At 38.3% G+C, this 15,202-nt stretch overlaps 1 protein-coding gene across 8 annotated transcripts in view; it reads left to right on the top strand.

The window, feature by feature from the left end:
* The window catches only part of LOC134537948 (ribosomal protein S6 kinase 2 beta), a 146,767-nt gene that overhangs the window by 49,381 nt on the left and 82,184 nt on the right, over positions 1 to 15,202 (top strand). For all 8 annotated transcript variants that reach the window (XM_063378949.1, XM_063378947.1, XM_063378950.1 and 5 more), the window contains 2 exons: positions 5,755 to 5,861; positions 6,464 to 6,641. In XM_063378949.1, the coding sequence (XP_063235019.1) occupies positions 5,755 to 5,861; positions 6,464 to 6,641 (285 nt within the window). The remainder of the gene's footprint in view (positions 1 to 5,754; positions 5,862 to 6,463; positions 6,642 to 15,202) is intronic.

Here is a 15,202-nt window from a genome sequence, read left to right on the forward strand (position 1 = left end):
AAGCTTCTGTTTTTTTGCAACACACTCAAACATTGAAAGTTGTCGACTAGAAGTCTTCTTTTCTTCAGCAGTTATTTTGTTGAATTCTTTTTCAGCGACTGGATGTTGTTTCAAGTGCCGCAAAAGTCCACTTGTCGATCATGAAGGCGTTTTAATAATGTTTTTACAAAATTTACATTCGCCACCTTCTTTCTTTTTTAAATAAAAGTTCCATATTGTGGCCATTTTCCATTCTTTTTTATCCACACCACTAACACTTTCCTCCATCGCACTCAACTTTACATGTTTTCGGTTTGCAATTACAACTTTACCTTTACACTCACTTAACAGTTTATTTGCCTACTGTCATATGTAAACATAAGTTATTGACTCCATAGTCTATACAGTTTCCTTGAGCCATGGACGGTACTTGATCATGAAAGTCTGAACATTCACCACTATCGATATGTCACTATCGATACGGACCGCAATTTAAACATCATGTTGCTTGTTATATACTGCTGGCCGTGTGTATAACCTAAAGCCATAAAACAAAATGCAATCACGGAAGAATTCTGCAGTCATGTTTATATTTTTATTTTTTACCGTACCGTTTTACGTTGATACTTGATATTGATACCGAAAATGATTTATTTTTAACTTTAATTTTGGTTTTATTAACAGAAAATAATCATTTTCTTCTGTAATTTAATGTGATAACCACAGCACAATGCATTGTTTACGTTTACCGTTTCATGTAGTGACTTGTGAACGGAAGTTGTTTGTTTTTAACTTTTTAATAATTTATCGTGTATACTATCGCAGACCTGCCAACTCTCATGATTTTGGTGTGAGGCTCACGATTTTAAGGTCCATCTCACGCCCTCACGCCAAAATAGTGTTTCCTCACGATTTTTTGGGGCCCCAAGATTTTGTTTGTAAAAGTTACAAAACAAGTTTTAGGAAAGCTTACAGTAACGAGTTTCCATCAATACTCGAGTCACGTAAAGGAAGCAATTTTGTGTTTTGTAGCGTGTGCCGTGCTGATTTTTCTATCTCACATAGTGGAAGAGGAGACATTGTGAAACATGTCGCTACAAAAAAACACAACTAACACGTGAAGTGTATTGCTTCCAATAAAAAAATTAATTTTGCTGTGAACAGTGATAATAGTGACTTGATGTAAGTTTTTGGACATACGCCATTGCTTAGCAATGGCGTATGTCCAAAAACTTACATCAAGTCATGCACTCCAATTGCACAAATCTTTTAAAGATAACAGTGATAATAGTGTTACACGAGCAGAATGTTATTTTACATCATTTTTAGTTGCGGCCCTGCATGATCACTACACGACAGCGCTAAATTATGTTCAACTAAATTAAATCTGCAACCTATAATTTGTTGAAATAAATTTTGAAGCAGAGACCATGTAACATATGCACAGGTATGTAACTTAAATTTAAAGATTCTCATTTGTTGTTTTTTATATCTAACCTGTATTTATGGGCCTGGAAATTTTATCGAGGACCTCATGATTTTTTAAATTTGAATGTTGGCAGGTCTGCTATCGTAACAAGTATATTTTATTTTATTCGATCTACGTTACGTTGAAGATATGTTAATTATTTCAAAACGCAACGCAAAATGCTGCCTCAATATATTATATTACCTAACCTATTTCTTGTTTACAAAATTATCGAAAATTCCGAGCCAAAAAAATTATCTCGAGACGAGATCGAGAAAATTTCTGTCTCTACTCGTTCTCGATGATGCCAAGACTCGCACATCACTAGTTATAATGCTTTCTCAAACACCAAAGGGCATGAAAATGTATGCAATACGTTGATAAGAAGTTACAAAATAATGTTACTTGAAGATACCAAAACATGCTAAACTAAGCATAGGCAGTAACACAAATGGTTAAGCATTAATCACATGCAAGATATTTTCCATACGAACATTAGATACCTGCGCGAAGTCAAACTATACAGAATGCAGAAGCAACATCATGGCTAGAAACACATGCACTGAAATAAGCCACACAAAAATAAGTGAACACAAAAATAGCATTACAAGAGAGTGTTCGAAAATGTATTACTAAACGATTCAATGACTTGGAAGGGTTTGCATGCCGACACCTTAACTCCTCTTAACAAAACTCATCTAACAAGCAAAGTTAGACCTCGTCCTCAGAAAGGTCAGTTTACAAGCGTGGGACCGGATGCACAAAGCATATTACAAAACAATAACCAATGATTGTGGTAATATCTACCAACGTCATGTAGCATGGCATGCCTTAACCATGTCCTCACAAAGAGGCTCACGTTTGCGCTAGCGTACACAAGTAAAATGGAACTAGACTGACAGTGAAACCACTCACACAATACAAATTAAGGAGGAGTATCTCACAAGCATGCAAAATTAGCATGACCTACATTTATAATGCGTCACAACAAAGCTTAGGATGATCCCTAAAAAAATATTAGCTCCCGCTTGACAACTGCTAGAGAGCACGATGTAACACAAGCTATAGCGACAGCAGCGACGCAAACCACAAACAAATAGAATGCAAGGTATTCATAAACGGGTTTAAGTGAGCACTAGCCTCAAAAGCCATTGTAATCAAAACTAGTAGGCCGAAAGAAAATTTCCAACATGGTGGTTCCGAAAGGTACATAATCTCAAGATTTACATGCCGTCCTCATGCAGAACACTTGAGAGTTAAGTCCCAAATATCCCTCAGTTCTGTAGCATGCTGCCACATTGGAGACCCGGGCTCACTATGTCCCTGATCACATCTTTTGTGAGAGAGAGCACGGGTGCGGTAAGGGAAAATGAGAGGAGGTGATACATCATCAGCGAACTCTAGGAATCTCTGCGAGCACTTCGAATCTTTGTCGGCTCATATGTGTCAATTTGGTAACTTATTCTTCTTAAATAGTCATATAAACACTTGATCTGCAAGAGGATAATAACCGCCTCTTTAGATGTAAACCACTAGAGCTTATCACGATCTCTTAACTAAATTAAAGTTCCCACCCCGAAAACAAGGCTGTTCTTAAGAATTATTGATTTTTTTTCATAGAAACAATTTTGGGCTTCAAAAACTATTTAAAAAAATACATTAGAATATTTGATCATCACTAACTTAAGTAAATACAACCAAAAATTAAAATAACTCACTGTTAAATCATTAAGACACATGGTAGGTATAAAATAAAGCAGTATATCAACTCTTTATCATTTGGAATAAGCAGGGCAGAACCTACAAAATATATACATTTATAGATGTAATAACAACTAAAATAAATGAAAACATAGTAATGGGGCTAAATGTATGTTAATAAATTGTAACTTGTCTTCACATACCATTTGGTCTAACCTATAAACAAAAGAAAAGATTGGGTAATACCTTATTAATTTTCGCGTTTGTTGTTGACGTTTAATGGGAAACAGTTTTTCTCCACTCGAAAAACATAATGTTTCTTCTGTCATGTCAAGTAATAAAAGAAAAGTTATGTAAAACCAAGTATAAATATAAAATATTTTGTTTAGCAGGTTCTCCTGTAAGCAAAGCCATCCTTTTTTTTTTATTAAATAATTAAATATATGAAGATACACGTTGTATACCTTTGGCTCATACACACAACACAAAGAGCAATGTATTGTGTTTGTGGTGTTCATAAATAAAATTGTTAGGTGCTGTACTTGATACTACATACTACATTTTACATTCGAGATATCAAAATTATTTTCCTTTTGTTAAAGATCTGTTACTTGCATGCAATGTTTTTATAAATGGGGTTGATCAACTTGTATAAGCAGCAGTGTTTCGTTTCATACTTCGTGTTTTCTCAAAAACATTTGGAACAGCAGAATGATGTCATTTTCTGCAAATCTTGTGCTTCCATCATATTTTTGGGTCCCTAAATATGGCAACTATACATCTATATTTATTTCATGAACTAAGTTTTCCAAATCAGTTTATGGAATATGGTATGTATTGTAATTTTATTTACTTAATACATTTACATTAAAAGTACATACAATATTTTGAGGAATGGTAATGGAATAAGTACAAAGATAAACATAAATAAGCCTAGTAAACTTGAGTGGCCAGTATAGAATTTTTTAATTTACTACATTTACTCCAGTAATTTTCTTCAAATCTTTTTGTTGAATCTCAAATCTTATGAATACTAAAGATTCGGTGGAATTAGAGGATTCTGCGATTCGACTGGCCTATCCCTAATTATATCTACTAAACGACAATGCACAGCTACTTAAATTAGTAACCATCAAACTACTTAAATGTTCTCCACCCAGCTGAGCTTTATCCCTGCACACAAGCACTTTACAGCCTCTTCTCTGGTTCGCAGGTTGCTGTGGTTTACCGCTATGACCTCCCCACAGTGATAACCTGCTTTCTGTGTCCTGCATTCTGTATGGCCACACATTATACTCGTGTAGGGTTTATTCTTCTAGAGTTATTGTTTATTAGTGTTACAGTTTACAGTTATTGATGCAAACATAAAATAGTTTTAAAAACTCGGTCAGCGGTGAGGGGTGTATTTTGCATTGTTTCCAGCCTGAGGTGCCTTAGCGTAGCATATTTAAAATACAGTATTGGTGGTAGGGTTACCAACTATTTCACCCTGACCATAAGGGACACTGAGTGGGGGGTCGGGAAAAATTTGAATTTTTAGATGCAAATTGGTGCTATTTTAGCAGTTTTTGTATCTGAAAATAAATTATGCACCTGCTTGAAATATTAAATTTTTTTGTATTGGCCTAATAATTTTTTTGAGTGATGAATTTAATACATAAAGATATTTTTAGTTAACAAAGTATAAAAATTCCAGACAACTCATATGTGATTGAACATTGGTAAACTAACTTCAACTCTCTCCAATGCAAAATGTGATCAGGAAAAAAGTGGGGGAAGGGGAGGTTGCTAAAGCCACCTAGCCCTTCCCCCGCCCCTCTTAGATTAGAACCACCACTAGGGACACCATAACAAGCAATTTAAAAAATTATATTTTGTGTTACAATCAAAACTGTTATAACTTAAACCATGTTTCGAATTGTGATAAAATAGAGCTAGTTCAGACGCTACAACAGAATTTTGATCACTAGTGCCTTGTTTTACGAAATAACTATTTATCTTAGATTTTTCACTTGCATTTGCTTGTTGAACCGTGTTTCTATGTAACAATGTTGAAGCATGCTGTTTTAAATCATTTTCGACGCTGTGTGCTATTGAAAACTCTCTTTTGCAAAGTACACATTTGGCTTTGTAACTATTATCACTACATGTTAGCCACTTATAGTTATGTTCCCATCGAACTAAATAAACGCACAGCCGTTTCTTTTTTCGCGGTGGCGAATCGCACATTTCTTCAACCCAACTTTACCCGATTTACTCAACTTTATCCGTTTTCATCTCAACACAATATCAACATAAACATAACAGACTAAGCGCGGACGAGTGACGCCACCTGTCGGCGTCAACATGAACTATTTGGTGGCCAGTGAACTGCGGAGTAAACGGAGCCTCGCAATGTCGCAATACATGTAACAGGTGGTGCGGCGCAGGCGGGAAAATACTTTTTCAATTTTATGCAGGTGTGTGAATTGAACTTTAAAAAATATACGGGACATATCACGTCCCGTCCTGCCTATGTACGGGATAATTCTTTTAGTCATAGAATACGGGAAATCCCGTACAATACGGGACGGTTGGCAACCCTAATTGGTGGTGATATGTTGCAGGTGATGTTCACCGAAGAAGACGTCAAGTTCTACCTGGCAGAGCTGACGTTGGCTCTGGATCACATCCATCAGTTGGGGATCATCTACCGCGACCTGAAACCTGAGAAGTAAGTCGGCTGGTTTTTTTTTTCTGGAAGACCATTTTGGCTGCCTTGTCATTGTGCACCAGCCTGCAGTTCTAGTGATTTTTTGTCCGGTTAGGAAGAATTAAAAAAAAATGTAGAATCAAAAGTTTGAACATTTCTGAAGGTAAAAAATTATTATATTATTATTATTATTATTATTATTTTACAAGAAAAAAATTTTAAAAAGCGATAAACACTAATGAAATTATTTAAGACCATTTGCAGGATAATGGATGCATATTATTTTATGCAGAAAAAATTATTACCTGGAAAACTTAAAGAGTTTCTGGTTTCGTGTTATGGTTATTCTTAGTATTTGTCTGCTTTTACTTACAGTATTATATAGGCATTAAAATTTGTTGTTGCAATTGTAGTTGAATCAAAAATGTTGCAAAGAACTATATAAGTTGGTAAAGAAAAAAACTAAGATTGATGCATCAGTGGCTATTTTACCTAGATATTATTTCTAAATATGTAACTGAATTTGAGCAAATAAGTATTTAATATTTATAAAGGATTATGTATTCTCCCAGCCACAAAGTGTGGCATGCAATGCAACTGGTGGATGTGGGTGTTGTGCGCAGCATCCTGCTGGATGCGGACGGACACATATCACTGACTGATTTCGGGCTGAGCAAGCTGCCCCTGGACGACCAGAAGGCGTACTCCTTCTGCGGCACCGTGGAGTACATGGCCCCGGAAGTGGTCAACCGCAAGGGGCACTCGTTCGCTGCCGACTGGTGGTCCTTGGGAGTCCTCATGGTTGGTGATCTGTGGAGCATCCACTCTACTTTTGAGTGCGTGCTGTCAACCCTTTCCCTTGGGGAACCTTCAACATTTAGTTAAACAAGTCTAAATTTGAAGGAAATATTTTGAAAAGTAACTATTTTTACCACTACACATTGCAATTTTCTTCGCTAGTGTTGTACTACCTGCAAGCTTATACAGTAGTGCTTCCATTTTGCATTACCACTTTTTAAGTTTTCCCTTTAATTGCACCTTTCTATTTCGGTCCCATTTCAACCTCATTTGACACAATGCAATAAATTCCTGTTTATTACAACACTCCTACAATCTGCTTCCTGCAATTTACACTGTTTGTTTTTGCCATACCTACATAAATTCATTATTCCCATGTTTGGCTTTTGTGTGAAATACCAAATCCACAAAAAAGTGTCCACACGTGACAGAAGTGATACTTCTTGCTTATTGCTATAGAGAGGAATAAATTATATGTATTTTTTTTATTGTACAAGAGTTAATAATTGAGAACAGCAAGGATGCTGGTATGATTTAAAATATAAAAAAAACTGAGTAGACAAACACAAACAGCGTTATGAGAATTCCGTTGTATCACTGCTGCGTCCCCCCTGCCGTCTCCACTTCTGGCCGTTAAAACTAACGTATAGCATGCTACGCTTCATACCTATCCTCCTCCCCCTTGCCATTTTCCTATTCGACCGCTAGTGCATGCGTTGGAATGGTGTCGCCGCTGACGAACTCTCCTCTACCAGTTCCCCCCCCCCCCCCCCCCCTTCTCCACCACCAACCACGTACCTAACCAATCCCCTCATGTTATCGGAATTTTCGTAACGCTCAAAAATTGTAGCCCCATCAGCAAAAAATTTTGACTTCATAAATCTCAATACTAGACCAGGGCCTTCCTGGATCTCGAGGCCCTGAGGAATTTGCCTTCTTCCCTTCACTCGCTCCCTCGCGATGGCTCTGGCTGTTATGCCCGTGTGACGAGGGCCATGGATGCAATCCCAACCTCTGGCGTGAAACAAATTTCAAATTTATTATGAAGCAAGTTGGCACATTTTTAAGGCACTGAACTCTCATCACAGAAAACCCAGGTTTAAATCCTGGTCTTGCCATCTTGGTTTCAGTTTACCGTGGTTTCATTAAATCATTTCAAGCAAATGCTGAGATCTTTTTTTTACTGAAGTTCATGGCTGGTTTCTTCCTTTTTATGTCATCTGGTACCGTCTAGTGTCCTGGCTCTCCACAAGACGTTTGTACCAAATTAATCAAATTTTTAAACACCTAGCCTATATTCTAGCTGTTTGGAGCCCATAACCTGGTAGGTCCTGTCACTTTGAGCTTCTGTGATACTTGTGTGATGTAATATCCTTTCACCTTGCATAAATGCAAGGTGCCTGCAGGTGGAAAACCTGGGATATAGGGAAAACTCAGGGAATTAGAAAGGTATCTTTAAAACATGGAAAAAAAAACAGGGATATTTGCAGCCTTGTTGAATGGTAATTCAAGCAAGTTGCAATGTCAAGTGTCTAGATCGAAAACACAAGAGAATGAACCTGTAACGTAAAATTGGTATTCCCTTCCAATAGGGAATTTAGAGAGCTGGGAGTGTATTCCTTTGAGTTAGGGAAGTCCTACAAGTCCATGAAAAGATAACAATTTATTTTATAAATCTCATTACGGTAACATGGCAATATTAATGCAGGTACAGAAAATGCAGGTACACAACACATTAATCAAAACTCATTACAATTTATGTCCCAGAAACGTTGAGCGGGTATATAAGGCTTACAACACCTTAAGATTTCAAGCCAACGTGCTACAAATTCTAGCCATATCGTAAGGGCCTTTATATAAAACGTACATGCGTCTCTGGGCACTACACAAATGATGTATGCCCGATGGGGGTGATGCTAATACAATGTTGATTGAACGTGGTGCTGTTATATCAATTGTTTATATCAAACACGCAAGTACAGTAGAATCTCGTTGAGCACGGTAATAGCGAGAACACGGCTATAACGAGGTATTTTTGAGGAATTTACGATGTGATCGCTTGAAGCGCGCTTTTGTTATTTGTCTACTTTATCTCCACCCCTCTCGCTCGCCACTAGACATCTTGCCGTTGACGCCTGTCACATTCTTCAGCCTTGCAGTCGCCACCTAAGTGCATGGCTTTAAAAATAGAATCCCATCCTTTCTTTTATCAAACTTCCGTTAGTTATCTGTGCCGTCTGCCGTGTGTAGACAAAGTTTGTGATTGGAACAGAAACAACGTAAGAAAGTATTTTTTACAAATTAGAAATATGTTTTTGTTTTTATAATCGCATATTTTCATGTTTTTTTGATTGTTATCTTAAAAGAGACAATATTAAAAAGCCACTCTAATGAGATTTAATTGTTTCTTGGTTAACAAAAACTATTAATTATCAAATATTGTTAATTGTTTATATTCTATTTATTATTATTTACGAGACGGCATACTGTGCGTGTACGCAATACGATTGGATTCGTTGCTGCGACATAACATACAGGGTGTCTACTGACCCTGGAAAACCTGGAAAACCTGGAAAAATCAGGGAATTTTTGTTTGGTAGGTTGTAGTTGGCAATACGTTTTTTTGTTTATTGATCAGCTTGTTTTGACGTAGCAAGTGTATCCCCTCCCATTTTTATTTTTGAATGGCAAATAACGAACAGTTCCCACGTCCATTTTCTTTTAATTACCATCGGATTCGGAAGTGGCGTTAAATCACGTGATACAAACTGGTTCTGTTATCCTGCTGACGTGACGTGCTGCAGCATGTGCTTCCCACGTTCTGATTATACCGACATGTGCATTTAATTTTAAGTATCTATGGATGCCCTCAATGTAAACTGGGCATTTTTGTTAGCTTTGAAAATACATATCACAGACACTTTTGGTGAAGATTCGCCATCGTTGCTAGAAATTGGTAGCTGTGGGCTTCATACGGTCCATAGTGCTTTAAAAACTGGAATTTCTGCTATACAATTGGACGTTGTTAGTTTTTTCAGGCACAGTTACTATTTGTTTATGCATGTACCTGCAAGGAGGGCAGATTACATTAAAATAACTGGATCAGAGCTTTTTTCCAATAATTTTTGTGCAATCAGATGGAATACTGCAGTTGCTGAGGGTGCCATGAAAACGTTACCTCACCTAAAGAAATTTGTTAATGAAGTTTCTATTTCATCTGTGTCTTTCAGTGTAGTGAAAAATGCTCTTGAAGATAATCTTCCAGAAGTAAAATTGACATTCTTCTACTCTTTGGCATCAAAGCTGGAATTGTTTCTCACAATGTTCCAAAGTGAAGCACTCATGGCACCTTTTCTCTATGATTCACTGGTAGACATTTTATTAGCTTTGGCAGGAAAGTTTTTGAAACCAGAGGTACTGAAGAGCTTAAGGGAGAAACGCAATGTATCTCGATTGGATGTAGATAACCAGGAAAATCTATTGACTGCTAACAATATCAAGTTGGGTTATGCAGTAGGCCATGCCATCAAGAAAGAGAAAGTACCAGTAAAGTCTGTCCTGTTACTGAAAAATGATGTTAGGACTTGTCTAAAGGTTATGGTAAAAAAACTTCAAGACAAAAGTCCCCTGAAGTACAAACTTACCAAGGGAATTTCCTGCTTATGTCCGTCTGTAGCTTTAAATTCGGGTGTGAGGAAACAGCGTGTGAATTACAGTTTAGAATGTTGTCTTCAAAACAAGTGGCTATAAGGACAAGAAGCTGATAACATTGAGTGATCATATCAGTTGATATGTTCCTCGCAAGATTCTGAAGCACTGTTCTCGTCTTTTTCTCGAGAAGACTGGCGCCTTGATCACTTGTGGATGCTCATTCTTAAGGCACATACAGTAGCTGCCAAAACAAGCCTTCTAAAGTTTGTGAGGATGATGTTGGTACTTTCCCATGGAAAGAGGATTTTCAGTGAATTCTAATCTGCTGACTGAAAACTTGCAGGAAGAAATACTGATCACACAAAGACAGATGTACGACTTTGTTCAACGTTCTGGAGGTGTAGAGCATTTTGATATCACCAAGTCCGTGTTACAGTATGTAAGAAATGCTAGTTGTAGGCGTAAGGAAGCCCTGCAAACAAAACAAAAAGAAAGGAAGCTACAGACAAGAAGAAGGCAGAAAAAGAAGAGTTGAAGAGGAGATCAAGGCATTGCAGTTGAAGAAGGCTCGAGTGTTGGATTTGGCTCGTTCTGAAGCAAGTGCAATAGACGCAAAAGTTGAGTCACTGCGACATTGATGGGAGCTTCCTTTTACTTATGTTTTTGCAAAAGTGTGTGAAATATTTGTAGCAGCATGTTTTATTTGCCATCAATTGAGTCACTTTGGCCACGTCTGGAAGAAGGTATTTTTTTTTACTAATTTAAGTGAGTTGAAATACTTTGAAACCCGTCAATGTACTGTTATGCAGTTTTTTCAGTTTCGTGGAATGTCGTAATTGTGTTACAGAAAACCTGGAAAAGTTCAGTTTTAGACCTGGAAAACCTAGAAAAATCAGGGAATTTCATTTACTAGATCTGGTAGACACCCTGAACATAGCATGTTATGCGGTATCAGAAGTAACGAGTAACGTAACGATAGTAACGAGCTCTAATTGTTATAGTAACGAATACATACGGGTACACATTTTTTCGTTACTTTTACACCTCTACGTAGTAGGCACTACCGTATTTATTTCCGAATCGCTAGGGCAGTTTTCTTGTAACTTTTGTTTCGGTCAGTTTTTGGGGTATCTGTCCGGGAAAGGGGTGGTGATGGTTTGAGTTTAATCCCAAATTTATTTTCTAAAAAAGTTGACAGGTTTCTTTAAATAAAAAAAGTATAGTTTTCCAGCGACTATTTCGTTTGAGGCGTACGTGTGTTGCCGCATCCGCACTCCTGCTTTTTTGTAAGGAATTAAATCGTCGCGCTACACTAGCACCACCTGTTAGCTACATCCCAAACCAACATGGCCGCCAGCAGACAGCCCGTGTCGACGATAGATAGCAGGACAATGCTGCGTCAACCGCGGGCTGAGATGCTATACTTACGTGGCGTGGTAGGGTATTCTGGTTATTTTGACGCAATCGGTGATCGCATCCGTACTTATGGGGTATCGTTTTAAAGAGAATTCACACATCTGCTCACAGAAATTAAGATTTCGTTAATATAACCTGTTATTTTCCAATTATACAGGTTTAAACACAATTTTTATGCTATTTTCGGTTAATTTTAATTTTTGGGGGCCAAAATTTGTCCAATTCGGTTATAGCGAGGACACGGTTATAGCGAGGATCAAACCTGGAACCTTGACACCTCGCTATAACGGGACTCTAGTGTATACTCTTGTAACATAAGGCAGCCCACATAACGCGTAACTCTTACGCCTCGAGGAACATAAATGCTAAACTTCAGGCCTGCAGGAGCACACAAATTTAAAACAAAATGCAACCAAAAAAAAAAAAGACAGAATTTACAAACAGTTAAAAACATGAGACGACGCGTCGACTACAACTAGGGCGGTGGTTCGGTGCGGCAAGAGAGGCAGATAAACTAGCCCTAACACGGTATAGGCACGCACGGCAAATTATTCCTAATGCATTTCTGGGGGAAATATACCAAACAAGAAAACACAGACTTAAGCCCACCATTATGAGCCTACAATGAATTAGAAGCAGCCCATACCGGTGCGGCTTCTAAGACGTTAACGTTAATCACGCAAGCAAGCTAAAAGTGAATAGGAATATAAGTGAAAATGCAAACCACACAGGCAAACAGCAGGCCGATTGTAGAGGCACAAGATGTTATAGCCCATATTCAAGCAAATTCATATGGCTCATTACTTCAGCAAATTAGGGGCTTAACAAACAATTTCAGGCAAGGCACTGTCATTTCGTGCAAGTACTTACTGTTTACTTTGTGCAATTTATTCGCCATCGCCGATACTTACCTGACCCAGATGACTCTCCGACCGCCCGCGAACGACCTGAGAGCAGACCCGACATGGGTTTAAACAACATCCAAAAAACACAGAGGGCGCTAGTGCAGCGGAGGGAGACCACAAAAGGGGTGGAAGGTTGCGGGTGGAGGGGGAAGTCTATCAAGAGAAGCAAAGGAAGGGGAGGAAGAAAATGATTGAGGGGAGGAAATCACTAGGCCGCGCGGGAACAACAAGGGAAGCGCATGCTTCAAATTAACAAAATGTTTTTCAATACTAGTGTGTACCTTTAATTTCTTAAAACCAGTCTGCACTTTAATCACCAATTCACATATACCGTATTTACTCGCATATAGGTCACGGCAATTTTACCAGATTTGATGGGGGAAAAAATGAAGTTCGACCTATATGTGAAGAAAAATTGTTAAAAAATTTTGAGAAATATTTTTTGCAATATTTTGCTTTAAAATGCGAAAAAGAAGTTTACATAGGTATAGGCAAATTTATTTACAATGTACACATACAGCGAAACCCCTTATTTACGTTACCGTTATTTACGTTTTCCCGTTATTTGCACTATATTCTTCAGTTCCCGTTTTGTTCCCATTTAGTCCAATACAATACTTTCACACGAATTACGTTTCAAAAATCGAATCCATCCCGCTATTTACGTCACGTAACAACCATAAACAACCAGAAAATACCGTGGGTACTTTAATAGTAGATAAGATTAGCTAGTAGGCCTAAAAACATCGTGAAAAACGTAACGTTTATAGTCGGCAATGAACATTTTAAATCGCAAAATATACATATTTTATAACATGAAAAGTTGCTTTTATTTCTAAACATGTAATAATTTAAGCCTAGGCGTGTAAAAGTCCGAGTAATTATAGCAGGAGACAATCTAAAATGCACGAGGGAAAAACATAAACTCACGAATGTATAAACGGGGCTGATTGTTAAGTTCTGATACTGTATTTATGTCACAACTTAGCCGGAATACTGGTACGACACAAACTTCACGAGATAAAATGAGCGGAGTCTTGGTAACTGTTTTATACGTATTTTATAATTTCACAAGTATTGTACAGTTGACGCATATTTTTTAAACTAACAATTTATTTCTGGGGATCATAATTAATTAATTATTGGTATCAAGACATCAAGATGAACGTAAACTTGAACATGTCACGGCAGCGAGAAAACTGGTGCGTATACTAGGGATGGTCGGGTACCCGAAATTTCGGGCAGTGTTTCGGGTATCAAGTATACCCGAAATTCCGGCCGGGTATTTCAGTGCCCGAAAATATCGGGCACCTTGGAAAACGGCAATACCGCTCGGCGCAAGTAAACAAAGCTTCTTTTTTTTGGAACGCGCGGCAGCTGCAGGAACATGCCACGCCGCCGCCGTCCCGGCACCAGCCGGTGAAGTGAGTGTGCGTGAGAGATAAGATAAAGAAGGTGCCCGGTCAGCAAGTGTGTTTGTGGGAGGGGGAGACAGATATAAGAGAGCGAGCCCTGCAGCAAGCGGAAGTGGTCAAGGTCAACATTTACCGTTACTCTCGCTGGCTAACGATGCAGCTGGTCGCCCGCCTCTCACACACACACACACACACACACACACGCGCGCGCGCACGCGCGTACGCACGGCGGATGCTCACTGCTCAATAGTCACAAAGTAGTGTTCAAGGCCGGTGGAGCTGCTTGCTGTGTGCGAGAAGGATTATAAGCTGACTTTAATTACACACATTGTAGTTGCGTGGCATTTGCAGAAAGTGGTTGTGAATTGTTTCTATTTAATTCATGTCATTATTTTACCAAAATGGATACCAGTGGAAGTGTAGGTCAAACAATAGTGACAATGAACCTTCAAGCAGCTACCCAAACACAATTTAGTTAATAAGCACATTATTTCCAAGATTAATATGCACTCTATTTTTTAGTTTAATGTTTAACTTTCATATCAGTGCGGTATAGTAAATAAATAAAAACAGTTCAGGTTTGTCAATGCAAACTTAAGTACGACTATTTTATGTTCAAAATTTATTTCATTAACTGATTTTGATGCCCGACCGAGATTGCCCGAGCCCGAAAATTTTGGACAATTACCCGCCCGAAGTCAAATTTCTCTGCCCGACCATGCCTAGCGTATACCAATAAACTGGTATTAGAACTGGACAAAACTGGTACACGGGAGGTGGAGCTTATATTTTTTCCGCTAAGCTCGCATCTATTGGCTGGCTGCTGATGGAACGTCACGAGTCTGGGCGGAGCGTTGAGTGAGTTATACTGCGCATGTGCAGCTCGGTGAACAAAGAGAGCCAGCCGGCGCGCCGTAACAGCAGCTGACCGAGTACAATAACCTTTTCTCCACGCACGGCGCGCTATTGACGGTAAATTTCCATCAATTTGCGGCCCTTTTTTTAAATTTTTTTTTTACTGTGGTGGAATGCGTATGTGTAATGAATTACCGGTGCGACTTATATGGGGGGAATCTTAAATACCAAATTCAAGACCTCAAATTATGGGTGTGACCTATCTACGATGGCGACCAATGTGCGAGTAAATACTGTAGTTTAAAACTTAACAGTTTTAATT

This window comes from Bacillus rossius, chromosome 12 (genome assembly GCF_032445375.1).
Source record: "Bacillus rossius redtenbacheri isolate Brsri chromosome 12, Brsri_v3, whole genome shotgun sequence".
NCBI lineage: Eukaryota > Metazoa > Arthropoda > Insecta > Phasmatodea > Bacillidae > Bacillus > Bacillus rossius.